The 26,907-nt window shown below is 54.6% G+C and overlaps 1 protein-coding gene across 1 annotated transcript in view; it reads left to right on the plus strand.

Moving 5' to 3' along the window:
• The window catches only part of LOC132381967 (ephrin type-B receptor 2), a 468,380-nt gene that overhangs the window by 375,791 nt on the left and 65,682 nt on the right, over positions 1 to 26,907 (plus strand). The window contains exon 10 of the mRNA XM_059951670.1: positions 2,558 to 2,680. Within this exon, the coding sequence (XP_059807653.1) occupies positions 2,558 to 2,680 (123 nt within the window). The remainder of the gene's footprint in view (positions 1 to 2,557; positions 2,681 to 26,907) is intronic.

Here is a 26,907-nt window from a genome sequence, read left to right on the forward strand (position 1 = left end):
CTTCTACTGGAAGCTCGTTCCAAACAGCTACCATTCTCTGAGTAAAGAAATTCCCCCTTGTGTTACCTTTAAACTTTTGCTCCCTAACTCTCAACTCATTTCCTCTTGTTTGAATCTCTGCTACTGTCAATGGAAAAAGCCTATCCACGTCAACTCTATCTATCCCCCTCATAATTTTAAATACCTCTATCAAGTCCCCCCTCAACACTCTACGCTCCAAAGAAAAAAGACCTAACTTGTTCAACCTTTCCCTGTAACTTAGCTGCTGAAACCCAGGTAGCATTCTAGTAAATCTTCTCTGTACTCTCTCTATTTTGTTGACATCTTTCCTATAATTCGGTGACCAGAACTGTACACAATACTCCAAATTCAGCCTTACCAATGCCTTGTACAATTTTAACATTACATCCCAACTCCTATACTCAATGCTCTGATTTATAAAGGCCAACATACCAAAAGCTTTCTTCACCACCCTATCCACATGAGATTCCACCTTCAGGGAATTATGCACCATTATTCCTAGATCACTCTGTTCTACTGCATTCTTCAATACCCTATAATTTACCATGTATGTCCTATTTGGATTATTCCTACCAAAATGTAGCATCTCACACTTATCAGCATTAAACTCCATCTGCCATCGCTCAGCCCACTCTTTTAACTGGCCTAAATCTCTCGGCAAGCTTTGAAAACCTACTTCATTATCCATATCACCTTAGTATCATCTGCATACTTACTAATACAATTTGCCACCCCATCATCCAGATCATTAATGTATATGACAAACAACATTAGACCCAGTACAGATCCCTGAGGCACACCACTATTCACCGTCCTCCAACCTGACAAACAGTTATCCACCACTACTCTCTGGCATCTCCCATCCAGCTGCTGTTGAATCCATTTTACTACTTCAATATTAATACCTAATGATTGATACTTCCTAACTAACCTTCCATGTGGAACCTTGTCAAAGGCCTTACTGAAGTCCATATAGACAACATCCACTGCTTTACCCTCATCAACTTTCCTCGTAACTTCTTCAAAAAATTCAATAAGATTTGTCAAACATGACCTTCCACTCACAAATCCATGTTGACTGTTCCTAATCAGACCCTGTCTATTCAGATAATTATATATACCATCTCTAAGAATATTTTCCATTTATTTACCCACCACTGACGTCAAACTGACAGGCCTATAATTGCTAGGTTTACTCTTAGAACCCTTTTTAAACAATAGAACCACATGAGCAATATGCCAATCCTCCGGCACCATCCCCGTTTCTAATGACATCGGAAATATTTCTGTCAGAGCCCCTGCTATTTCTACACTAACTTCCCTCAAGGTCCTAGGGAATATCCTGTCAGGACCCGGAGATTTATCCACTTATATATTCCTTAAAAGCACCAGTACTTCCTCCTCTTTAATCGTCATAGTTTCCATAACTTCCCTACTTGTTTCCCTTACCTTACACAATTCAATATCCTTCTCCTTAATGAATACCGAAGAAAAGAAATTGTTCAAAATCTCACCCAATCTCTTTCATTCTCTAAGGGACCAATTTTATCCCTCACTATCCTTTTGCTATTAATATCTGTAGAAACACTTTGGGTTTATTTTCACCTTACTTGCCAAAGCAACCTCGTATCTTCTTTTAGCTTTTCTAATTTCTTTCTTAAGATTCTTCTTACATTCTTTATATTCCTTGAGCACCTCATTTACTCCATGCTGCCTATATTTATTGTAAATATCTCTCTTTTTCCTAACCAAGTTTCCAATATCCCTTGAAAACCATGGTTCTCTCAAACATTTAACCTTTCCCTTCAACCTAACAGGAACATAAAGATTCTGTACCCTCAAAATTTCACCTTTAAATGACAGCCATTTCTCGATTACATCCGTCCCATTGAATAAATTGTCCCAATCCATTCCTTCTAAATCTTTTCACATCTCCTGAAAGTTAGCCTTTCTCCCATCAAAAATCTCAACCCTGGGTCCAGTCCTATCCTTTTCCATAATTATATTGAAACTAATGGCATTGTGATCACTGGACCCGAAGTGCTCCCCAACACATACCTCCGTCACCTGACCTATTTCATTCCCTAACAGAAGATCCAACACTGCCCCTTCTCTAGTTGGTACTTCTATAACTTGCACTTTAGAAGTTGTGCATACAGATTCATAATTCATGACTGTGTGAATACTGATTACTGTGCAAAGCTCTCAGGGATGGAATCATAGTTTCAGAATTTCAATTAAATATTTGGTTACATCTTCCTGGTCAGTTGGATGAGGCTGCTATAATCTGTCTCTATTTCCTAATTAAATGTTAGCATTTTGGCCATGGAGATTCACCTCAGGAAGTTCTTAGATTCCAGATATGTGTGAAATCACAAAAACATCATGAAAGAATATTCTGGGTTTTTTTCATTTTACTGACTAACTTTAGGTCAATAGTACTACCTGAATACTTCCACAGTAAAGCTTTTAGTAACTACAATATCTCAGTGATACCTTGATGGAATATCTTCACAGTTCCATTTTCTCTTCACAGTGACACCTGGTATGAAGATTTACATTGACCCTTTCACTTACGAGGATCCCAATGAGGCTGTAAAAGAATTTGCAAAAGATATTGACATATCAAGTGTGAAGATTGAACAAGTCATTGGTGCAGGTATGCATATGTTCTATGGTCACGTTTTCTGTTGAAGCAGTAGGATAATGGTTCCTGTGTTTCATCAGGTTAGAGTAACTTGCTGGTATAACTAATGTAGCGTTCTCGCTCGGGTGTAATGGAAACGCTGAATTAAATGCCGAGATAAACCGTAGTCAATGAGAACAAGGTCACAGTAAGATTAACCATTTACTATTCACTCTTCACATTAACATATGGTGAAAACTGTTGATAAAACAATACAAGATTGATACAGTATTTGTTCCCTTCTTGATATCACATTTACATTGTAAATACTTGTAAAAGTAAACTATAACTACATTACGTTAAAGTGCAGCATACAGACAGAATTTACCTACGCCAATGACTGCTTTAAATACACTTCAATGCAAACTATCCGCAACTCTTTAACTAACGAAAACATAAACCTTATCGGCCATCGTTACTTTTAACGGGATCGGCGTTAACATTTTAATTCAACATATCGATTATCTATTAACTTACAGCGTTGCTCTCACTGTGATTTCCAATGCTTGCAAACAACTTCTTGCTCGGGTCTGCCTCGTGCGAGCCCCCACCCTTGTGTTGATCCCAAACCAGTATTTTCCCACAAGACGTGGCGAAACCGGATGTGACGTTATCGCATGCCGATATATTTTACAGGCAATGAATATACTTTAAACAATTCTAATTCTAACTAGAAAATACTAACAAATGAATTACTAAGCGAAAATATTATAAACTAAATAACTGCCATAAAGACAACACAACTAAATATAGCAAGGGCTGCACTCAGCGATTTTCAGCCTGTTCAAGAGTGGGAAGCAAAATTGAAGTTTCAGATCAATGATTTTTATAAAAGCTGAGATCCAGTAACTTTTCAGTCAAAGTGGAGTTTTCAGGTTTAGTACAAAATTGATAACAGGATATAAGGCCACAGCAATCAAATGATTTGGCGGACTCACATCACAAAAGGATGGTAAACTAAGAATGGATGGCTCAGCAGGATAAAAGCAACCCACCAGCAGTTAAATACGGACTCATCATTTAATAGAAGGAAAACAGACAGGACATGGTTAGATCTACCTGCTCTAGGATTGGTTCAGTCAATTGACAACAGCATTTATTGCAAGAGAACAAAACAAACTGCAGATGCTGGAAATCAAAAATAAAGATAAAAATGCTGGAAGCACACTGTAGGTTAAGCAGGATCTGAGGAGAAAGACACCAAATTAATATCAAAAACTTCCTCAGAACCAGCAAAGATGCAAGAATTGCAAAGAAGCTGGAGAAGTAATATACACGAAAAACTGAATATGGAGTAGGGTAAGTCCTGGGTAGAAATGGTGTGAAGAGAGAGTCCAGGGAAGAAAGGATGTGGAGAGGTGGATCCAGGGAGGAAAGGGTGTGGAGAGATGGTCCAGGGTGGAAAGGGTGTGGTGAATGGGTCCAGGGTGGAATGGTTGTGGAGAGTCCAGGGAAGAAAGGATGTGGAGAGGTGGATCAAGGGTGGAAAGGATGTGGAGAGAGAGTTCAGGGTGGAAAGGGTGTGGAGAGGTGATCCAGGGTGCAAAGGGTGTGGAGAGTCCAGGTTGGAAAGGGTGTGGAGAGGTGGTCCAGGGTGGAAAGGGTGTGGAGAGTGGATCCAGGTTGGAAAGGGTGTGGAGAGGTGGTCCAGGGTGGAAAGGGTGTGGAGAGTGGATCCAGGGTGGAAAGGGTGTGGAGAGTGGATCCAGAGTGGAAAGGGTGTGGAGAGTGGATCCAGGGTGGAAAGAATGTGGAGAGTGGATCCAGGGTGGAAAGGGTGTGGAGAGTGGATCCAGGGTGGAAAGGGTGTGGAGAGTGGATCCAGGGTGGAAAGGGTGTGGAGAGTGGATCCAGGGTGGAAAGGGTGTGGAGAGTCCAGGATGGAAAGGGTGTGGAGTGGATCCAGGGTGGAAAGGGTGTGGAGAGGTGGTCCAGGGTGGAAAGGGTGTGCACAGGTGGATCCAGGGTGGAAAGGGTGTGGAGAGGTGGTCCAGGGGGGAAAGGGTGTGGAGAGGTGGTCCAGGGTGGAAAGGGTGTGGAGAGTGGATCCAGGGTGGAAAGGGTGTGGAGAGTGGATCAGGGTGGAAAGGGTGTGGAGTGTGGATCCAGGGTGGAAAGGGTGTGGAGAGTCCAGGATGGAAAGGGTGTGGAGAGGTGGTCCAGGGTGGAAAGGGTGTGGAGAGTGGATCCAGGGTGGAAAGAATGTGGAGAGGTGATCCAGGATGGAAAGGGTGTGGAGAGTGGATCCAGAGTGGAAAGGGTGTGGAGAGTGGATCCAGGGTGGAAAGAATGTGGAGAGTGGATCCAGGGTGGAAAGGGTGTGGAGAGTGGATCAGGGTGGAAAGGGTGTGGAGAGTGGATCCAGGGTGGAAAGGGTGTGGAGAGTGGATCCAGGATGGAAAGGGTGTGGAGAGTGGATCCAGGGTGGAAAGGGTGTGGAGAGTGGATCCAGGGTGGAAAGAATGTGGAGAGTGGATCCAGAGTGGAAAGGGTGTGGAGAGTGGATCCAGGGTGGAAAGAATGTGGAGAGTGGATCCAGAGTGGAAAGGGTGTGGAGAGGTGGTCCAGGGTGGAAAGGGTGTGGAGAGGTGATCCAGGATGGAAAGGGTGTGGAGAGGTGATCCAGGATGGAAAGGGTGTGGAGAGTCCAGGATGGAAAGGGTGTGGAGAGGTGATCCAGGATGGAAAGGGTGTGGAGAGGTGGTCCAGGGTGGAAAGGGTGTGGAGAGAGAGTGTAGGGTGGAAAGGGTGTGGAGAGGTGATCCAGGGTGGACAGGGTGTGGAGAGTGGATCCAGGGTGGAAAGGGTGTGGAGAGTGGATCCAGGGTGGAAAGGGTGTGGAGAGTGGATCCAGGGTGGAAAGAATGTGGAGAGGTGATCCAGGATGGAAAGGGTGTGGAGAGGTGATCCAGGATGGAAAGGGTGTGGAGAGTGGATCCAGAGTGGAAAGGGTGTGGAGAGGTGGTCCAGGGTGGAAAGGGTGTGGAGAGTGGATCCAGAGTGGAAAGGGTGTGGAGAGGTGGTCCAGGGTGGAAAGGGTGTGGAGAGTGGATCCAGAGTGGAAAGGGTGTGGAGAGTGGATCCAGGGTGGAAAGGGTGTGGAGAGTGGATCCAGGGTGGAAAGGGTGTGGAGAGTCCAGGGAAGAAAGGATGTGGAGAGGTGGATCCAGGGAGGAAAGGCTGTGGAGAGTGGATCAAGGGTGGAAAGGATGTGGAGAGAGAGTTCAGGGTGGAAAGGGTGTGGAGAGTGGATCCAGGGTGGAAAGGGTGTGGAGAGTGGATCCAGGGTGGAAAGGGTGTGGAGAGGTGGTCCAGGGTGGAAAGGGTGTGGAGAGGTGGTCCAGGATGGAAAGGGTGTGGAGAGTGGATCCAGGGAGGAAAGGGTGTGGAGAGATGGTCCAGGGTGGAAAGGGTGTGGTGAATGGGTCCAGGGTGGAATGGTTGTGGAGAGTCCAGGGAAGAAAGGATGTGGAGAGGTGGATCAAGGGTGGAAAGGATGTGGAGAGAGAGTTCAGGGTGGAAAGGGTGTGGAGAGGTGATCCAGGGTGCAAAGGGTGTGGAGAGTCCAGGTTGGAAAGGGTGTGGAGAGGTGGTCCAGGGTGGAAAGGGTGTGGAGAGTGGATCCAGGTTGGAAAGGGTGTGGAGAGGTGGTCCAGGGTGGAAAGGGTGTGGAGAGTGGATCCAGGGTGGAAAGGGTGTGGAGAGTGGATCCAGAGTGGAAAGGGTGTGGAGAGTGGATCCAGGGTGGAAAGAATGTGGAGAGTGGATCCAGGGTGGAAAGGGTGTGGAGAGTGGATCCAGGGTGGAAAGGGTGTGGAGAGTGGATCCAGGGTGGAAAGGGTGTGGAGAGTGGATCCAGGGTGGAAAGGGTGTGGAGAGTCCAGGATGGAAAGGGTGTGGAGAGTGGATCCAGGGTGGAAAGGGTGTGGAGAGGTGGTCCAGGGTGGAAAGGGTTTGCACAGGTGGATCCAGGGTGGAAAGGGTGTGGAGAGGTGGTCCAGGGGGGAAAGGGTGTGGAGAGGTGGTCCAGGGTGGAAAGGGTGTGGAGAGTGGATCCAGGGTGGAAAGGGTGTGGAGAGTGGATCAGGGTGGAAAGGGTGTGGAGTGTGGATCCAGGGTGGAAAGGGTGTGGAGAGTCCAGGATGGAAAGGGTGTGGAGAGGTGGTCCAGGGTGGAAAGGGTGTGGAGAGTGGATCCAGAGTGGAAAGAATGTGGAGAGGTGATCCAGGATGGAAAGGGTGTGGAGAGTGGATCCAGAGTGGAAAGGGTGTGGAGAGTGGATCCAGGGTGGAAAGAATGTGGAGAGTGGATCCAGGGTGGAAAGGGTGTGGAGAGTGGATCAGGGTGGAAAGGGTGTGGAGAGTGGATCCAGGGTGGAAAGGGTGTGGAGAGTGGATCCAGGATGGAAAGGGTGTGGAGAGTGGATCCAGGGTGGAAAGGGTGTGGAGAGTGGATCCAGGGTGGAAAGAATGTGGAGAGTGGATCCAGAGTGGAAAGGGTGTGGAGAGTGGATCCAGGGTGGAAAGAATGTGGAGAGTGGATCCAGAGTGGAAAGGGTGTGGAGAGGTGGTCCAGGGTGGAAAGGGTGTGGAGAGTGGATCCAGAGTGGAAAGGGTGTGGAGAGGTGGTCCAGGGTGGAAAGGGTGTGGAGAGGTGATCCAGGATGGAAAGGGTGTGGAGAGGTGATCCAGGATGGAAAGGGTGTGGAGAGTCCAGGATGGAAAGGGTGTGGAGAGGTGATCCAGGATGGAAAGGGTGTGGAGAGGTGGTCCAGGGTGGAAAGGGTGTGGAGAGAGAGTGTAGGGTGGAAAGGGTGTGGAGAGGTGATCCAGGGTGGACAGGGTGTGGAGAGTGGATCCAGGGTGGAAAGGGTGTGGAGAGTGGATCCAGGGTGGAAAGGGTGTGGAGAGTGGATCCAGGGTGGAAAGAATGTGGAGAGGTGATCCAGGATGGAAAGGGTGTGGAGAGGTGATCCAGGATGGAAAGGGTGTGGAGAGTGGATCCAGAGTGGAAAGGGTGTGGAGAGGTGGTCCAGGGTGGAAAGGGTGTGGAGAGTGGATCCAGAGTGGAAAGGGTGTGGAGAGGTGGTCCAGGGTGGAAAGGGTGTGGAGAGTGGATCCAGAGTGGAAAGGGTGTGGAGAGTGGATCCAGGGTGGAAAGGGTGTGGAGAGTGGATCCAGGGTGGAAAGGGTGTGGAGAGTCCAGGGAAGAAAGGATGTGGAGAGGTGGATCCAGGGAGGAAAGGCTGTGGAGAGTGGATCAAGGGTGGAAAGGATGTGGAGAGAGAGTTCAGGGTGGAAAGGGTGTGGAGAGTGGATCCAGGGTGGAAAGGGTGTGGAGAGTGGATCCAGGGTGGAAAGGGTGTGGAGAGGTGGTCCAGGGTGGAAAGGGTGTGGAGAGGTGGTCCAGGATGGAAAGGGTGTGGAGAGTGGATCCAGGGAGGAAAGGGTGTGGAGAGATGGTCCAGGGTGGAAAGGGTGTGGTGAATGGGTCCAGGGTGGAATGGTTGTGGAGAGTCCAGGGAAGAAAGGATGTGGAGAGGTGGATCAAGGGTGGAAAGGATGTGGAGAGAGAGTTCAGGGTGGAAAGGGTGTGGAGAGGTGATCCAGGGTGCAAAGGGTGTGGAGAGTCCAGGTTGGAAAGGGTGTGGAGAGGTGGTCCAGGGTGGAAAGGGTGTGGAGAGTGGATCCAGGTTGGAAAGGGTGTGGAGAGGTGGTCCAGGGTGGAAAGGGTGTGGAGAGTGGATCCAGGGTGGAAAGGGTGTGGAGAGTGGATCCAGAGTGGAAAGGGTGTGGAGAGTGGATCCAGGGTGGAAAGAATGTGGAGAGTGGATCCAGGGTGGAAAGGGTGTGGAGAGTGGATCCAGGGTGGAAAGGGTGTGGAGAGTGGATCCAGGGTGGAAAGGGTGTGGAGAGTGGATCCAGGGTGGAAAGGGTGTGGAGAGTCCAGGATGGAAAGGGTGTGGAGAGTGGATCCAGGGTGGAAAGGGTGTGGAGAGGTGGTCCAGGGTGGAAAGGGTTTGCACAGGTGGATCCAGGGTGGAAAGGGTGTGGAGAGGTGGTCCAGGGGGGAAAGGGTGTGGAGAGGTGGTCCAGGGTGGAAAGGGTGTGGAGAGTGGATCCAGGGTGGAAAGGGTGTGGAGAGTGGATCAGGGTGGAAAGGGTGTGGAGTGTGGATCCAGGGTGGAAAGGGTGTGGAGAGTCCAGGATGGAAAGGGTGTGGAGAGGTGGTCCAGGGTGGAAAGGGTGTGGAGAGTGGATCCAGAGTGGAAAGAATGTGGAGAGGTGATCCAGGATGGAAAGGGTGTGGAGAGTGGATCCAGAGTGGAAAGGGTGTGGAGAGTGGATCCAGGGTGGAAAGAATGTGGAGAGTGGATCCAGGGTGGAAAGGGTGTGGAGAGTGGATCAGGGTGGAAAGGGTGTGGAGAGTGGATCCAGGGTGGAAAGGGTGTGGAGAGTGGATCCAGGATGGAAAGGGTGTGGAGAGTGGATCCAGGGTGGAAAGGGTGTGGAGAGTGGATCCAGGGTGGAAAGAATGTGGAGAGTGGATCCAGAGTGGAAAGGGTGTGGAGAGTGGATCCAGGGTGGAAAGAATGTGGAGAGTGGATCCAGAGTGGAAAGGGTGTGGAGAGGTGGTCCAGGGTGGAAAGGGTGTGGAGAGTGGATCCAGAGTGGAAAGGGTGTGGAGAGGTGGTCCAGGGTGGAAAGGGTGTGGAGAGGTGATCCAGGATGGAAAGGGTGTGGAGAGGTGATCCAGGATGGAAAGGGTGTGGAGAGTCCAGGATGGAAAGGGTGTGGAGAGGTGATCCAGGATGGAAAGGGTGTGGAGAGGTGGTCCAGGGTGGAAAGGGTGTGGAGAGAGAGTGTAGGGTGGAAAGGGTGTGGAGAGGTGATCCAGGGTGGACAGGGTGTGGAGAGTGGATCCAGGGTGGAAAGGGTGTGGAGAGTGGATCCAGGGTGGAAAGGGTGTGGAGAGTGGATCCAGGGTGGAAAGAATGTGGAGAGGTGATCCAGGATGGAAAGGGTGTGGAGAGGTGATCCAGGATGGAAAGGGTGTGGAGAGTGGATCCAGAGTGGAAAGGGTGTGGAGAGGTGGTCCAGGGTGGAAAGGGTGTGGAGAGTGGATCCAGAGTGGAAAGGGTGTGGAGAGGTGGTCCAGGGTGGAAAGGGTGTGGAGAGTGGATCCAGAGTGGAAAGGGTGTGGAGAGTGGATCCAGGGTGGAAAGGGTGTGGAGAGTGGATCCAGGGTGGAAAGGGTGTGGAGAGTCCAGGGAAGAAAGGATGTGGAGAGGTGGATCCAGGGAGGAAAGGCTGTGGAGAGTGGATCAAGGGTGGAAAGGATGTGGAGAGAGAGTTCAGGGTGGAAAGGGTGTGGAGAGTGGATCCAGGGTGGAAAGGGTGTGGAGAGTGGATCCAGGGTGGAAAGGGTGTGGAGAGGTGGTCCAGGGTGGAAAGGGTGTGGAGAGGTGGTCCAGGATGGAAAGGGTGTGGAGAGTGGATCCAGGGTGGAAAGGGTGTGGAGAGGTGATCCAGGATGGAAAGGGTGTGGAAAGTGGATCCAGGGTGGAAAGGGTGTGGAGAGTGGATCCAGGGTGGAAAGGGTGTGGAGAGGTGGTCCAGGGAGGAAAGGGTGTGGAGAGGTGGTCCAGGGTGGAAAGGGTGTGGAGAGGTGGTCCAGGGTGGAAAGGGTGTGGAGAGGTGGTCCAGGGTGGAAAGGGTGTGGAGAGTGGATCCAGGGTGGAAATGGTGTGGAGAGTGGATCCAGAGTGGAAAGGGTGTGGAGAGTGGATCCAGGGTGGAAAGGGTGTGGAGAGTCCAGGATGGAAAGGGTGTGGAGAGTGGATCCAGGGTGGAAAGGGTGTGGAGAGTGGATCCAGGGTGGAAAGGGTGTGGAGAGTGGATCCAGGGTGGAAAGGGTGTGGAGAGTCCAGGATGGAAAGGGTGTGGAGAGTCCAGGATGGAAAGGGTGTGGAGAGTGGATCCAGGGTGGAAAGGGTGTGGAGAGGTGGATCCAGGGTGGAAAGGCTGTGGAGAGTGGATCCAGGGTGGAAAGGGTGTGGAGAGTCCAGGATGGAAAGGGTGTGGAGAGTGGATCCAGGGTGGAAAGGGTGTGGAGAGTCCAGGATGGAAAGGGTGTGGAGAGTGGATCCAGAGTGGAAAGGGTGTGGAGAGTGGATCCAGGGTGGAAAGGGTGTGGAGAGGTGATCCAGGGTGGAAAGGGTGTGGAGAGTGGATCCAGGGTGGAAAGGGTGTGGAGTGTGGATCCAGGGTGGAAAGGGTGTGGAGAGTGGATCCAGAGTGGAAAGGGTGTGGAGAGTGGATCAGGGTGGAAAGGGTGTGGAGAGTCCAGGATGGAAAGGGTGTGGAGAGGTGATCCAGGGTGGAAAGGGTGTGGAGAGGTGGATCCAGGGTGGAAAGGGTGTGGAGAGGTGATCCAGGGGGGAAAGGGTGTGGAGAGTCCAGGATGGAAAGGGTGTGGAGAGGTGGTCCAGGGTGGAAAGGGTGTGGAGAGGTGGATCCAGAGTGGAAAGGGTGTGGAGAGGTGGTCCAGGGTGGAAAGGGTGTGGAGAGGTGATCCAGGATGGAAAGGGTGTGGAGAGTGGATCCACGGTGGAAAGGGTGTGGAGAGGTGGTCCAGGGTGGAAAGGGTGTGGAGAGTCCAGGATGGAAAGGGTGTGCACAGGTGGATCCAGGGTGGAAAGGGTGTGGAGAGGTGGTCCAGGGTGGAAAGAATGTGGAGAGGTGATCCAGGATGGAAAGGGTGTGGAGAGTGGATCCAGAGTGGAAAGGGTGTGGAGAGTGGATCCAGGATGGAAAGGGTGTGGAGTGTGGATCCAGGGTGGAAAGGGTGTGGAGAGGTGGTCCAGGGTGGAAAGGGTGTGGAGAGTGGATCCAGGGTGGAAAGGGTGTGGAGAGTGGATCCAGGGAGGAAAGGGTGTGGAGAGGTGGTCCAGGGTGGAAAGGGTGTGGAGAGGTGGTCCAGGGTGGAAAGGGTGTGGAGAGTGGATCCACGGTGGAAAGGGTGTGGAGAGGTGGTCCAGGATGGAAAGGGTGTGGAGAGTGGATCCAGGGTGGAAAGGGTGTGGAGAGGTGGTCCAGGGTGGAAAGGGTGTGGAGAGTCCAGGATGGAAAGGGTGTGGAGAGTGGATCCAGGGTGGAAAGGGTGTGGAGAGGTGGTCCAGGGTGGAAAGGGTGTGGAGAGGTGGTCCAGGGAGGAAAGGGTGTGGAGAGGTGGTCCAGGGTGGAAAGGGTGTGGAGAGGTGGTCCAGGGTGGAAAGGGTGTGGAGAGGTGGTCCAGGGTGGAAAGGGTGTGGAGAGTGGATCCAGGGTGGAAATGGTGTGGAGAGTGGATCCAGAGTGGAAAGGGTGTGGAGAGTGGATCCAGGGTGGAAAGGGTGTGGAGAGTCCAGGATGGAAAGGGTGTGGAGAGTGGATCCAGGGTGGAAAGGGTGTGGAGAGTGGATCCAGGGTGGAAAGGGTGTGGAGAGTGGATCCAGGGTGGAAAGGGTGTGGAGAGTCCAGGATGGAAAGGGTGTGGAGAGTCCAGGATGGAAAGGGTGTGGAGAGTGGATCCAGGGTGGAAAGGGTGTGGAGAGGTGGATCCAGGGTGGAAAGGCTGTGGAGAGTGGATCCAGGGTGGAAAGGGTGTGGAGAGTCCAGGATGGAAAGGGTGTGGAGAGTGGATCCAGGGTGGAAAGGGTGTGGAGAGTCCAGGATGGAAAGGGTGTGGAGAGTGGATCCAGAGTGGAAAGGGTGTGGAGAGTGGATCCAGGGTGGAAAGGGTGTGGAGAGGTGATCCAGGGTGGAAAGGGTGTGGAGAGTGGATCCAGGGTGGAAAGGGTGTGGAGTGTGGATCCAGGGTGGAAAGGGTGTGGAGAGTGGATCCAGAGTGGAAAGGGTGTGGAGAGTGGATCAGGGTGGAAAGGGTGTGGAGAGTCCAGGATGGAAAGGGTGTGGAGAGGTGATCCAGGGTGGAAAGGGTGTGGAGAGGTGGATCCAGGGTGGAAAGGGTGTGGAGAGGTGATCCAGGGGGGAAAGGGTGTGGAGAGTCCAGGATGGAAAGGGTGTGGAGAGGTGGTCCAGGGTGGAAAGGGTGTGGAGAGGTGGATCCAGAGTGGAAAGGGTGTGGAGAGGTGGTCCAGGGTGGAAAGGGTGTGGAGAGGTGATCCAGGATGGAAAGGGTGTGGAGAGTGGATCCACGGTGGAAAGGGTGTGGAGAGGTGGTCCAGGGTGGAAAGGGTGTGGAGAGTCCAGGATGGAAAGGGTGTGCACAGGTGGATCCAGGGTGGAAAGGGTGTGGAGAGGTGGTCCAGGGTGGAAAGAATGTGGAGAGGTGATCCAGGATGGAAAGGGTGTGGAGAGTGGATCCAGAGTGGAAAGGGTGTGGAGAGTGGATCCAGGATGGAAAGGGTGTGGAGTGTGGATCCAGGGTGGAAAGGGTGTGGAGAGGTGGTCCAGGGTGGAAAGGGTGTGGAGAGTGGATCCAGGGTGGAAAGGGTGTGGAGAGTGGATCCAGGGAGGAAAGGGTGTGGAGAGGTGGTCCAGGGTGGAAAGGGTGTGGAGAGGTGGTCCAGGGTGGAAAGGGTGTGGAGAGTGGATCCACGGTGGAAAGGGTGTGGAGAGGTGGTCCAGGATGGAAAGGGTGTGGAGAGTGGATCCAGGGTGGAAAGGGTGTGGAGAGGTGGTCCAGGGTGGAAAGGGTGTGGAGAGTCCAGGATGGAAAGGGTGTGGAGAGTGGATCCAGGGTGGAAAGGGTGTGGAGAGTGGATCCAGGGTGGAAAGGGTGTGGAGAGAGAGTTCAGGGTGGAAAGGATGTGGAGAGTGGATCCAGGGTGGAAAGGGTGTGGAGAGTGGATCCAGGGGGGAAAGGGTGTGGAGAGTGGATCCAGAATGGAAAGGGTGTGGAGAGTGGATCCAGGGTGGAAAGGGTGTGGAGAGTGGATCCAGGGGGGAAAGGGTGTGGAGAGTGGATCCAGGGTGGAAAGGGTGTGGAGAGTGGATCCAGGGTGGAAAGGGTGTGGAGAGTGGATCCAGGATAGAAAGGGTGTGGAGAGTGGATCCAGGGTGGAAAGGGTGTGGAGAGTCCAGGATGGAAAGGGTGTGGAGAGTGGATCCAGGGTGGAGAGGGTGTGGAGAGTGGATCCAGGGTGGAAAGGGTGTGGAGTGTCCAGGATGGAAAGGGTGTGGAGAGTGGATCCAGGGTGGAAAGGATGTGGAGAGAGAGTTAAGGGTGGAAAGGATGGAGAAAGGTGGATCCAGGGTGGAAAGGGTGTGGAGTGTGGATCCAGGGTGGAAAGGGTGTGGAGAGGTGGTCCAGGGTGGAAAGGGTGTGGAGAGTGGATCCAGGGTGGAAAATGTGTGGAGAGTGGATCCAGGATGGAAAGGGTGTGGAGAGGTGGTCCAGGGTGGAAAGGGTGTGGAGAGTGGATCCAGGGTGGAAAGGGTGTGGAGAGTCCAGGATGGAAAGGGTGTGGAGAGGTGGTCCAGGGTGGAAACGGTGTGGAGAGTGGATCCAGGGTGGAAAGGGTGTGGAGAGGTGGTCCAGGGTGGACAGGGTGTGGAGAGGTGATCCAGGGTGGAAAGGGTGTGGAGAGTGGATCCAGGGTGGAAAGGGTGAGGAGAGTCCAGGATGGAAAGGGTGTGGAGAGTGGATCCAGGGTGGAAAGGGTGTGGAGAGGTGGTCCAGGGTGGAAAGGGTGTGGAGAGGTGATCCAGGATGGAAAGGGTGTGGAGAGGTGATCCAGGATGGAAAGGGTGTGGAGAGTCCAGGATGGAAAGGGTGTGGAGAGGTGATCCAGGATGGAAAGGGTGTGGAGAGGTGGTCCAGGGTGGAAAGGGTGTGGAGAGTGGATCCAGAGTGGAAAGGGTGTGGAGAGGTGGTCCAGGGTGGAAAGGGTGTGGAGAGGTGATCCAGGATGGAAAGGGTGTGGAGAGGTGATCCAGGATGGAAAGGGTGTGGAGAGTCCAGGATGGAAAGGGTGTGGAGAGGTGATCCAGGATGGAAAGGGTGTGGAGAGGTGGTCCAGGGTGGAAAGGGTGTGGAGAGAGAGTGTAGGGTGGAAAGGGTGTGGAGAGGTGATCCAGGGTGGACAGGGTGTGGAGAGTGGATCCAGGGTGGAAAGGGTGTGGAGAGTGGATCCAGGGTGGAAAGGGTGTGGAGAGTGGATCCAGGGTGGAAAGAATGTGGAGAGGTGATCCAGGATGGAAAGGGTGTGGAGAGGTGATCCAGGATGGAAAGGGTGTGGAGAGTGGATCCAGAGTGGAAAGGGTGTGGAGAGGTGGTCCAGGGTGGAAAGGGTGTGGAGAGTGGATCCAGAGTGGAAAGGGTGTGGAGAGGTGGTCCAGGGTGGAAAGGGTGTGGAGAGTGGATCCAGAGTGGAAAGGGTGTGGAGAGTGGATCCAGGGTGGAAAGGGTGTGGAGAGTGGATCCAGGGTGGAAAGGGTGTGGAGAGTCCAGGGAAGAAAGGATGTGGAGAGGTGGATCCAGGGAGGAAAGGCTGTGGAGAGTGGATCAAGGGTGGAAAGGATGTGGAGAGAGAGTTCAGGGTGGAAAGGGTGTGGAGAGTGGATCCAGGGTGGAAAGGGTGTGGAGAGTGGATCCAGGGTGGAAAGGGTGTGGAGAGGTGGTCCAGGGTGGAAAGGGTGTGGAGAGGTGGTCCAGGATGGAAAGGGTGTGGAGAGTGGATCCAGGGAGGAAAGGGTGTGGAGAGATGGTCCAGGGTGGAAAGGGTGTGGTGAATGGGTCCAGGGTGGAATGGTTGTGGAGAGTCCAGGGAAGAAAGGATGTGGAGAGGTGGATCAAGGGTGGAAAGGATGTGGAGAGAGAGTTCAGGGTGGAAAGGGTGTGGAGAGGTGATCCAGGGTGCAAAGGGTGTGGAGAGTCCAGGTTGGAAAGGGTGTGGAGAGGTGGTCCAGGGTGGAAAGGGTGTGGAGAGTGGATCCAGGTTGGAAAGGGTGTGGAGAGGTGGTCCAGGGTGGAAAGGGTGTGGAGAGTGGATCCAGGGTGGAAAGGGTGTGGAGAGTGGATCCAGAGTGGAAAGGGTGTGGAGAGTGGATCCAGGGTGGAAAGAATGTGGAGAGTGGATCCAGGGTGGAAAGGGTGTGGAGAGTGGATCCAGGGTGGAAAGGGTGTGGAGAGTGGATCCAGGGTGGAAAGGGTGTGGAGAGTGGATCCAGGGTGGAAAGGGTGTGGAGAGTCCAGGATGGAAAGGGTGTGGAGAGTGGATCCAGGGTGGAAAGGGTGTGGAGAGGTGGTCCAGGGTGGAAAGGGTGTGCACAGGTGGATCCAGGGTGGAAAGGGTGTGGAGAGGTGGTCCAGGGGGGAAAGGGTGTGGAGAGGTGGTCCAGGGTGGAAAGGGTGTGGAGAGTGGATCCAGGGTGGAAAGGGTGTGGAGAGTGGATCAGGGTGGAAAGGGTGTGGAGTGTGGATCCAGGGTGGAAAGGGTGTGGAGAGTCCAGGATGGAAAGGGTGTGGAGAGGTGGTCCAGGGTGGAAAGGGTGTGGAGAGTGGATCCAGAGTGGAAAGAATGTGGAGAGGTGATCCAGGATGGAAAGGGTGTGGAGAGTGGATCCAGAGTGGAAAGGGTGTGGAGAGTGGATCCAGGGTGGAAAGAATGTGGAGAGTGGATCCAGGGTGGAAAGGGTGTGGAGAGTGGATCAGGGTGGAAAGGGTGTGGAGAGTGGATCCACGGTGGAAAGGGTGTGGAGAGTGGATCCAGGATGGAAAGGGTGTGGAGAGTGGATCCAGGGTGGAAAGGGTGTGGAGAGTGGATCCAGGGTGGAAAGAATGTGGAGAGTGGATCCAGAGTGGAAAGGGTGTGGAGAGTGGATCCAGGGTGGAAAGAATGTGGCTAGTGGATCCAGAGTGGAAAGGGTGTGGAGAGGTGGTCCAGGGTGGAAAGGGTGTGGAGAGTGGATCCAGAGTGGAAAGCGTGTGGAGAGGTGGTCCAGGGTGGAAAGGGTGTGGAGAGGTGATCCAGGATGGAAAGGGTGTGGAGAGGTGATCCAGGATGGAAAGGGTGTGGAGAGTCCAGGATGGAAAGGGTGTGGAGAGGTGATCCAGGATGGAAAGGGTGTGGAGAGGTGGTCCAGGGTGGAAAGGGTGTGGAGAGAGAGTGTAGGGTGGAAAGGGTGTGGAGAGGTGATCCAGGGTGGACAGGGTGTGGAGAGTGGATCCAGGGTGGAAAGGGTGTGGAGAGTGGATCCAGGGTGGAAAGGGTGTGGAGAGTGGATCCAGGGTGGAAAGAATGTGGAGAGGTGATCCAGGATGGAAAGGGTGTGGAGAGGTGATCCAGGATGTAAAGGGTGTGGAGAGTGGATCCAGAGTGGAAAGGGTGTGGAGAGGTGGTCCAGGGTGGAAAGGGTGTGGAGAGTGGATCCAGAGTGGAAAGGGTGTGGAGAGGTGGTCCAGGGTGGAAAGGGTGTGGAGAGTGGATCCAGAGTGGAAAGGGTGTGGAGAGTGGATCCAGGGTGGAAAGGGTGTGGAGAGTGGATCCAGGGTGGAAAGGGTGTGGAGAGTCCAGGGAAGAAAGGATGTGGAGAGGTGGATCCAGGGAGGAAAGGCTGTGGAGAGTGGATCAAGGGTGGAAAGGATGTGGAGAGAGAGTTCAGGGTGGAAAGGGTGTGGAGAGTGGATCCAGGGTGGAAAGGGTGTGGAGAGTGGATCCAGGGTGGAAAGGGTGTGGAGAGGTGGTCCAGGGTGGAAAGGGTGTGGAGAGGTGGTCCAGGATGGAAAGGGTGTGGAGAGTGGATCCAGGGTGGAAAGGGTGTGGAGAGGTGATCCAGGATGGAAAGGGTGTGGAAAGTGGATCCAGGGTGGAAAGGGTGTGGAGAGTGGATCCAGGGTGGAAAGGGTGTGGAGAGGTGGTCCAGGGAGGAACGGGTGTGGAGAGGTGGTCCAGGGTGGAAAGGGTGTGGAGAGGTGGTCCAGGGTGGAAAGGGTGTGGAGAGGTGGTCCAGGGTGGAAAGGGTGTGGAGAGTGGATCCAGGGTGGAAATGGTGTGGAGAGTGGATCCAGGGTGGAAAGGGTGTGGAGAGTGGATCCAGGGTGGAAAGGGTGTGGAGAGTCCAGGATGGAAAGGGTGTGGAGAGTGGATCCAGGGTGGAAAGGGTGTGGAGAGTGGATCCAGGGTGGAAAGGGTGTGGAGAGTGGATCCAGGGTGGAAAGGGTGTGGAGAGTCCAGGATGGAAAGGGTGTGGAGAGTCCAGGATGGAAAGGGTGTGGAGAGTGGATCCAGGGTGGAAAGGGTGTGGAGAGGTGGATCCAGTGTGGAAAGGGTGTGGAGAGTGGATCCAGGGTGGAAAGGGTGTGGAGAGGTGGTCCAGGGGGGAAAGGGTGTGGAGAGTCCAGGATGGAAAGGGTGTGGAGAGTGGATCCAGGGTGGAAAGGGTGTGGAGAGTCCAGGATGGAAAGGGTGTGGAGAGTGGATCCAGAGTGGAAAGGGTGTGGAGAGTGGATCCAGGGTGGAAAGGGTGTGGAGAGGTGATCCAGGGTGGAAAGGGTGTGGAGAGTGGATCAGGGTGGAAAGGGTGTGGAGAGTCCAGGATGGAAAGGGTGTGGAGAGGTGATCCAGGGTGGAAAGGGTGTGGAGAGGTGGATCCAGGGTGGAAAGGGTGTGGAGAGGTGATCCAGGGGGGAAAGGGTGTGGAGAGTCCAGGATGGAAAGGGTGTGGAGAGGTGGTCCAGGGTGGAAAGGGTGTGGAGAGGTGGATCCAGAGTGGAAAGGGTGTGGAGAGGTGGTCCAGGGTGGAAAGGGTGTGGAGAGGTGATCCAGGATGGAAAGGGTGTGGAGAGTGGATCCAGGGTGGAAAGGGTGTGGAGAGGTGGTCCAGGGTGGAAAGGGTGTGGAGAGTCCAGGATGGAAAGGGTGTGCACAGGTGGATCCAGGGTGGAAAGGGTGTGGAGAGGTGGTCCAGGGTGGAAAGAATGTGGAGAGGTGATCCAGGATGGAAAGGGTGTGGAGAGTGGATCCAGAGTGGAAAGGGTGTGGAGAGTGGATCCAGGATGGAAAGGGTGTGGAGTGTGGATCCAGGGTGGAAAGGGTGTGGAGAGGTGGTCCAGGGTGGAAAGGGTGTGGAGAGTGGATCCAGGGTGGAAAGGGTGTGGAGAGTGGATCCAGGGAGGAAAGGGTGTGGAGAGGTGGTCCAGGGTGGAAAGGGTGTGGAGAGGTGGTCCAGGGTGGAAAGGGTGTGGAGAGTGGATCCAGGGTGGAAAGGGTGTGGAGAGGTGGTCCAGGATGGAAAGGGTGTGGAGAGTGGATCCAGGGTGGAAAGGGTGTGGAGAGGTGGTCCAGGGTGGAAAGGGTGTGGAGAGTCCAGGATGGAAAGGGTGTGGAGAGTGGATCCAGGGTGGAAAGGGTGTGGAGAGTGGATCCAGGGTGGAAAGGGTGTGGAGAGAGAGTTCAGGGTGGAAAGGATGTGGAGAGTGGATCCAGGTGGAAAGGGTGTGGAGAGTGGATCCAGGGGGGAAAGGGTGTGGAGAGTGGATCCAGAATGGAAAGGGTGTGGAGAGTGGATCCAGGGTGGAAAGGGTGTGGAGAGTGGATCCAGGGGGGGAAAGGGTGTGGAGAGTGGATCCAGGGTGGAAAGGGTGTGGAGAGTGGATCCAGGGTGGAAAGGGTGTGGAGAGTGGATCCAGGTGGAAAATGTGTGGAGAGTGGATCCAGGATGGAAAGGGTGTGGAGAGGTGGTCCAGGGTGGAAAGGGTGTGGAGAGTGGATCCAGGGTGGAAAGGGTGTGGAGAGTCCAGGATGGAAAGGGTGTGGAGAGGTGGTCCAGGGTGGAAACGGTGTGGAGAGTGGATCCAGGGTGGAAAGGGTGTGGAGAGGTGGTCCAGGGTGGACAGGGTGTGGAGAGGTGATCCAGGGTGGAAAGGGTGTGGAGAGTGGATCCAGGGTGGAAAGGGTGAGGAGAGTCCAGGATGGAAAGGGTGTGGAGAGTGGATCCAGGGTGGAAAGGGTGTGGAGAGGTGGTCCAGGGTGGAAAGGGTGTTGAGAGTGGATCCAGGGTGGAAAGGGTGAGGAGAGTTGATCCAGGGTGGAAAGGGTGTGGAGAGTCCAGGATGGAAATGGTGTGGAGAGTGGATCCAGGGTGGAAAGGGTGAGGAGAGTGGATCCAGGGTGGAAAGTGTGTGGAGAGTCCAGGATGGAAAGGGTGTGGAGAGTGGATCCAGGGTGGAAAGGGTGTGGAGAGGTGGTCCAGGGTGGAAAGGGTGTGGAGAGGTGGTCCAGGGTGGAAAGGGTGTGGAGAGTGGATCCAGGGTGGAAAGGGTGTGGAGAGGTGGTCCAGGATGGAAAGGGTGTGGAGAGTGGATCCAGGGTGGAAAGGGTGTGGAGAGAGAGTTCAGGGTGGAAAGGGTGTGGAGAGTCCAGGATGGAAAGGGTGTGGAGAGGTGGATCCAGGGTGGAAAGGGTGTGGAGAGTCCAGGGAAGAAAGGATGTGGAGAGGTGGATCCAGGGTGGAAAGGGTGTGGAGAGTCCAGGATGGAAAGGGTGTGCACAGGTGGATCCAGGGTGGAAAGGGTGTGGAGAGGTGGTCCAGGGTGGAAAGAATGTGGAGAGGTGATCCAGGATGGAAAGGGTGTGGAGAGTGGATCCAGAGTGGAAAGGGTGTGGAGAGTGGATCCAGGATGGAAAGGGTGTGGAGTGTGGATCCAGGGTGGAAAGGGTGTGGAGAGTGGATCTAGGGTGGAAAGGGTGTGGAGAGTGGATCCAGGGTGGAAAGGGTGTGGAGAGTGGATCCAGGGTGGAAAGGGTGTGGAGAGGTGATCCAGGATGGAAAGGGTGTGGAGAGTGGATCCAGGGTGGAAAGGGGGTGGATCCAGGGTGGAAAGGGTGTGGAGAGTGGATCCAGAATGGAAAGGGTGTGGAGAGTGGATCAGGGTGGAAAGGGTGTGGAGAGTGGATCCAGGATGGAAAGGGTGTGGAGAGTGGATGCAGAGTGGAAAGGTTGTGGAGAGTGGATCCAGGGTGGAAAGGGTGTGGAGAGTGGATCCAGGGTGGAAAGGGTGTGGAGAGTGGATCAGGGTGGAAAGGGTGTGGAGAGTGGATCCAGGATGGAAAGGGTGTGGAGAGTGGATCCAGAGTGGAAAGGGTGTGGAGAGTGGATCCAGGGTGGAAAGGGTGTGGAGAGTGGATCCAGGGTGGAAAGGGTGTGGAGAGGTGATCAAGGGTGGAAAGGGTGTGGAGAGTGGATCCAGAGTGGAAAGGGTGTGGATAGTGGATCCAGGGTGGAAAGGGTGTGGAGAGTGGATCCAGGGTGGAAAGGGTGTGGAGAGTGGATCCAGGGTGGAAAGGGTGTGGAGAGTGGATCCAGGGTGGAAAGGGTGTGGAGAGTGGATCCAGGGTGGAAAAGGGTGTGAGGAGTCCAGGATGGAAAGGGTGTGGAGAGGTGATCCAGGGTGGAAAGGGTGTGGAGAGGTGGATCCAGAGTGGAAAGGGTGTGGAGAGGTGATCCAGGGTGGAAAGGGTGTGGAGAGTCCAGGATGGAAAGGGTGTGTAGAGGTGATCCAGGTGGAAAGGGTGTGGAGAGGTGGATCCAGAGTGGAAAGGGTGTGGAGAGTGGATCCAGGGTGGAAAGGGTGTGGAGAGTCCAGGGAAGAAAGGGTGTGCACAGGTGGATCCAAGGTGGAAAGAATGTGGAGAGGTGATCCAGGATGGAAAGGGTGTGGAGAGTGGATCCAGAGTGGAAAGGGTGTGGAGAGTGGATCCAGGGTGGAAAGGGTGTGAGAGGTGGTCCAGGGTGGAAAGGGTGTGGAGAGGTGATCCAGGATGGAAAGGGTGTGGAGAGTGGATCCAGGGTGGAAAGGGTGTGGAGAGTCCAGGGAAGAAAGAGTGTGCACAGGTGGATCCAGGGTGGAAAGAATGTGGAGAGGTGATCCAGGATGGAAAGGGTGTGGAGAGTGGATCCAGAGTGGAAAGGGTGTGGAGAGTGGATCCAGGGTGGAAAGGGTGTGGAGTGTGGATCCAGGGTGGAAAGGGTGTGGAGAGTGCATCCAGGGTGGAAAGGGTGTGGAGAGTCCAGGATGGAAAGGGTGTGCACAGGTGGATCCAGGGTGGAAAGGGTGTGGAGAGGTGGTCCAGGGTGGAAAGAATGTGGAGAGGTGATACAGGATGGAAAGGGTGTGGAGAATGGATCCAGAGTGGAAAGGGTGTGGAGAGTGGATCCAGGGTGGAAAGGGTGTGGAGAGTGGATCCAGGGAGGAAAGGGTGTGGAGAGGTGGTCCAGGGTGGAAAGGGTGTGGAGAGTGGATCCAGGATGGAAAGGGTGTGGAGAGTGGATCCAGGGTGGAAAGTGTGTGGAGAGGTGGTCCAGGGTGGAAAGAATGTGGAGAGGTGATCCAGGGGGGAAAGGGTGTGGAGAGGTGGTCCAGGGTGGAAAGGGTGTGGAGAGTGGATCCAGGGTGGAAAGGGTGTGGAGAGGTGGTCCAGGATGGAAAGGGTGTGCAGAGTGGATCCAGGGTGGAAAGGGTGTGGAGAGGTGGTCCAGGATGGAAAGGGTGTGCAGAGTGGATCCAGGGTGGAAAGGGTGTGGAGAGTGGATCAGGGTGGAAAGGGTGTGGAGAGTGGATCCAGGGTGGAAAGGGTGTGGAGAGGTGATCCAGGGTGGAAAGGGTGTGGAGAGTCCAGGATGGAAAGGGTGTGGGGAGGTGGATCCAGGGTGGAAAGGGTGTGGAGAGTCCAGGGAAGAAAGGATGTGGAGAGGTGGATCCAGGGTGGAAAGGGTGTGGAGAGTCCAGGATGGAAAGGGTGTGCACAGGTGGATCCAGGGTGGAAAGGGTGTGGAGAGGTGGTCCAGGGTGGAAAGAATGTGGAGAGGTGATCCAGGATGGAAAGGGTGTGGAGAGTGGATCCAGAGTGGAAAGGGTGTGGAGAGTGGATCCAGGATGGAAAGGGTGTGGAGTGTGGATCCAGGGTGGAAAGTGTGTGGAGAGTGGATCCAGGGTGGAAAGGGTGTGGAGAGTGGATCCAGGGTGGAAAGGGTGTGGAGAGTGGATCCAGGGTGGAACGGGTGTGGAGAGGTGATCCAGGATGGAAAGGGTGTGGAGAGTGGATCCAGGGTGGAAAGGGGGTGGAGAGTGGATCCAGAGTGGAAAGGGTTGTGGAGAGTGGATCCAGGGTGGAAAGGGTGTGGAGACTGGATCCAGGGTGGAAAGGGTGTGGAGAGTCCAGGATGGAAAGGGTGTGGAGAGTGGATCCAGGGGGGAAAGGGTGTGGAGAGTGGATCCAGAATGGAAAGGGTGTGGAGAGTGGATCCAGGGTGGAAAGGGTGTGGAGAGTGGATCCAGGGGGGAAAGGGTGTGGAGAGTGGATCCAGGGTGGAAAGGGTGTGGAGAGTGGATCCAGGGTGGAAACGGTGTGGAGAGTCCAGGATGGAAAGGGTGTGGAGAGTGGATCCAGGGTGGAAAGGGTGTGGAGAGTGGATCCAGGGTGGAAAGGGTGTGGAGTGTCCAGGATGGAAAGGGTGTGGAGAGTGGATCCAGGGTGGAAAGGGTGTAGAGAGTGGATCCAGGGTGGAAAGGGTGTGGAGTGTCCAGGATGGAAAGGGTGTGGAGAGGTGGTCCAGGATGGAAAGGGTGTGGGGAGTGGATCCAGGGTGGAAAGGGTGTGGAGAGTGGATCCAGGGTGGAAAGGGTGTGGAGAGTGGATCCAGGGTGGAAAGGGTGTGGAGAGGTGATCCAGGATGGAAAGGGTGTGGAGAGTGGATCCAGGGTGGAAAGGGTGTGGAGAGGTGGTCCAGGGGGGAAAGGGTGTGGAGAGTCCAGGATGGAAAGGGTGTGGAGAGTGGATCCAGGGTGGAAAGGGTGTGGAGAGTCCAGGATGGAAAGGGTGTGGAGAGTGGATCCAGAGTGGAAAGGGTGTGGAGAGTGGATCCAGGGTGGAAAGGGTGTGGAGAGGTGATCCAGGGTGGAAAGGGTGTGGAGAGTGGATCAGGGTGGAAAGGGTGTGGAGAGTCCAGGATGGAAAGGGTGTGGAGAGGTGATCCAGGGTGGAAAGGGTGTGGAGAGGTGGATCCAGGGTGGAAAGGTGTGGAGAGGTGATCCAGGGGGGAAAGGGTGTGGAGAGTCCAGGATGGAAAGGGTGTGGAGAGGTGGTCCAGGGTGGAAAGGGTGTGGAGAGGTGGATCCAGAGTGGAAAGGGGTGTGGAGAGGTGGTCCAGGGTGGAAAGGGTGTGGAGAGGTGATCCAGGATGGAAAGGGTGTGGAGAGTGGATCCAGGGTGGAAAGGGTGTGGAGAGGTGGTCCAGGGTGGAAAGGGTGTGGAGAGTCCAGGATGGAAAGGGTGTGCACAGGTGGATCCAGGGTGGAAAGGGTGTGGAGAGGTGGTCCAGGGTGGAAAGAATGTGGAGAGGTTATCCAGGATGGAAAGGGTGTGGAGAGTGGATCCAGAGTGGAAAGGGTGTGGAGAGTGGATCCAGGATGGAAAGGGTGTGGAGTGTGGATCCAGGGTGGAAAGGGTGTGGAGAGGTGGTCCAGGGTGGAAAGGGTGTGGAGAGTGGATCCAGGGTGGAAAGGGTGTGGAGAGTGGATCCAGGGAGGAAAGGGTGTGGAGAGGTGGTCCAGGGTGGAAAGGGTGTGGAGAGGTGGTCCAGGGTGGAAAGGGTGTGGAGAGTGGATCCAGGGTGGAAAGGGTGTGGAGAGGTGGTCCAGGATGGAAAGGGTGTGGAGAGTGGATCCAGGGTGGAAAGGGTGTGGAGAGGTGGTCCAGGGTGGAAAGGGTGTGGAGAGTCCAGGATGGAAAGGGTGTGGAGAGTGGATCCAGGGTGGAAAGGGTGTGGAGAGTGGATCCAGGGTGGAAAGGGTGTGGAGAGAGAGTTCAGGGTGGAAAGGATGTGGAGAGTGGATCCAGGGTGGAAAGGGTGTGGAGAGTGGATCCAGGGGGGAAAGGGGTGTGGAGAGTGGATCCAGAATGGAAAGGGTGTGGAGAGTGGATCCAGGCTGGAAAGGGTGTGGAGAGTGGATCCAGGGGGGAAAGGGTGTGGAGAGTGGATCCAGGGTGGAAAGGGTGTGGAGAGTGGATCCAGGGTGGAAAGGGTGTGGAGAGTGGATCCAGGGTGGAAAATGTGTGGAGAGTGGATCCAGGATGGAAAGGGTGTGGAGAGGTGGTCCAGGGTGGAAAGGGTGTGGAGAGTGGATCCAGGGTGGAAAGGGTGTGGAGAGTCCAGGATGGAAAGGGTGTGGAGAGGTGGTCCAGGGTGGAAACGGTGTGGAGAGTGGATCCAGGGTGGAAAGGGTGTGGAGAGGTGGTCCAGGGTGGACAGGGTGTGGAGAGGTGATCCAGGGTGGAAAGGGTGTGGAGAGTGGATCCAGGGTGGAAAGGGTGAGGAGAGTCCAGGATGGAAAGGGTGTGGAGAGTGGATCCAGGGTGGAAAGGGTGTGGAGAGGTGGTCCAGGGTGGAAAGGGTGTTGAGAGTGGATCCAGGGTGGAAAGGGTGAGGAGAGTTGATCCAGGGTGGAAAGGGTGTGGAGAGTCCAGGATGGAAATGGTGTGGAGAGTGGATCCAGGGTGGAAAGGGTGAGGAGAGTGGATCCAGGGTGGAAAGGGTGTGGAGAGTCCAGGATGGAAAGGGTGTGGAGAGTGGATCCAGGGTGGAAAGGGTGTGGAGAGGTGGTCCAGGGTGGAAAGGGTGTGGAGAGGTGGTCCAGGGTGGAAAGGGTGTGGAGAGTGGATCCAGGGTGGAAAGGGTGTGGAGAGGTGGTCCAGGATGGAAAGGGTGTGGAGAGTGGATCCAGGGTGGAAAGGGTGTGGAGAGAGAGTTCAGGGTGGAAAGGGTGTGGAGAGTCCAGGATGGAAAGGGTGTGGAGAGGTGGATCCAGGGTGGAAAGGGTGTGGAGAGTCCAGGGAAGAAAGGATGTGGAGAGGTGGATCCAGGGTGGAAAGGGTGTGGAGAGTCCAGGATGGAAAGGGTGTGCACAGGTGGATCCAGGGTGGAAAGGGTGTGGAGAGGTGGTCCAGGGTGGAAAGAATGTGGAGAGGTGATCCAGGATGGAAAGGGTGTGGAGAGTGGATCCAGAGTGGAAAGGGTGTGGAGAGTGGATCCAGGATGGAAAGGGTGTGGAGTGTGGATCCAGGGTGGAAAGGGTGTGGAGAGTGGATCTAGGGTGGAAAGGGTGTGGAGAGTGGATCCAGGGTGGAAAGGGTGTGGAGAGTGGATCCAGGGTGGAAGGGTGTGGAGAGGTGATCCAGGATGGAAAGGGTGTGGAGAGTGGATCCAGGGTGGAAAGGGGGTGGATCCAGGGTGGAAAGGGTGTGGAGAGTGGATCCAGAATGGAAAGGGTGTGGAGAGTGGATCAGGGTGGGAAAGGGTGTGGAGAGTGGATCCAGGATGGAAAGGGTGTGGAGAGTGGATGCAGAGTGGAAAGGTTGTGGAGAGTGGATCCAGGGTGGAAAGGGTGTGGAGAGTGGATCCAGGGTGGAAAGGGTGTGGAGAGTGGATCAGGGTGGAAAGGGTGTGGAGAGTGGATCCAGGATGGAAAGGGTGTGGAGAGTGGATCCAGAGTGGAAAGGGTGTGGAGAGTGGATCCAGGGTGGAAAGGGTGTGGAGAGTGGATCCAGGGTGGAAAGGGTGTGGAGAGGTGATCAAGGGTGGAAAGGGTGTGGAGAGTGGATCCAGAGTGGAAAGGGTGTGGATAGTGGATCCAGGGTGGAAAGGGTGTGGAGAGTGGATCCAGGGTGGAAAGGGTGTGGAGAGTGGATCCAGGGTGGAAAGGGTGTGGAGAGTGGATCCAGGGTGGAAAGGGTGTGGAGAGTGGATCCAGGGTGGAAAGGGTGTGAGGAGTCCAGGATGGAAAGGGTGTGGAGAGGTGATCCAGGGTGGAAAGGGTGTGGAGAGGTGGATCCAGAGTGGAAAGGGTGTGGAGAGGTGATCCAGGGCGGAAAGGGTGTGGAGAGTCCAGGATGGAAAGGGTGTGTAGAGGTGATCCAGGGTGGAAAGGGTGTGGAGAGGTGGATCCAGAGTGGAAAGGGTGTGGAGAGTGGATCCAGGGTGGAAAGGGTGTGGAGAGTCCAGGGAAGAAAGGGTGTGCACAGGTGGATCCAAGGTGGAAAGAATGTGGAGAGGTGATCCAGGATGGAAAGGGTGTGGAGAGTGGATCCAGAGTGGAAAGGGTGTGGAGAGTGGATCCAGGGTGGAAAGGGTGTGGAGAGGTGGTCCAGGGTGGAAAGGGTGTGGAGAGGTGATCCAGGATGGAAAGGGTGTGGAGAG

This window comes from Hypanus sabinus, chromosome 27, assembly GCF_030144855.1.
Source record: "Hypanus sabinus isolate sHypSab1 chromosome 27, sHypSab1.hap1, whole genome shotgun sequence".
Lineage (NCBI taxonomy): Eukaryota > Metazoa > Chordata > Chondrichthyes > Myliobatiformes > Dasyatidae > Hypanus > Hypanus sabinus.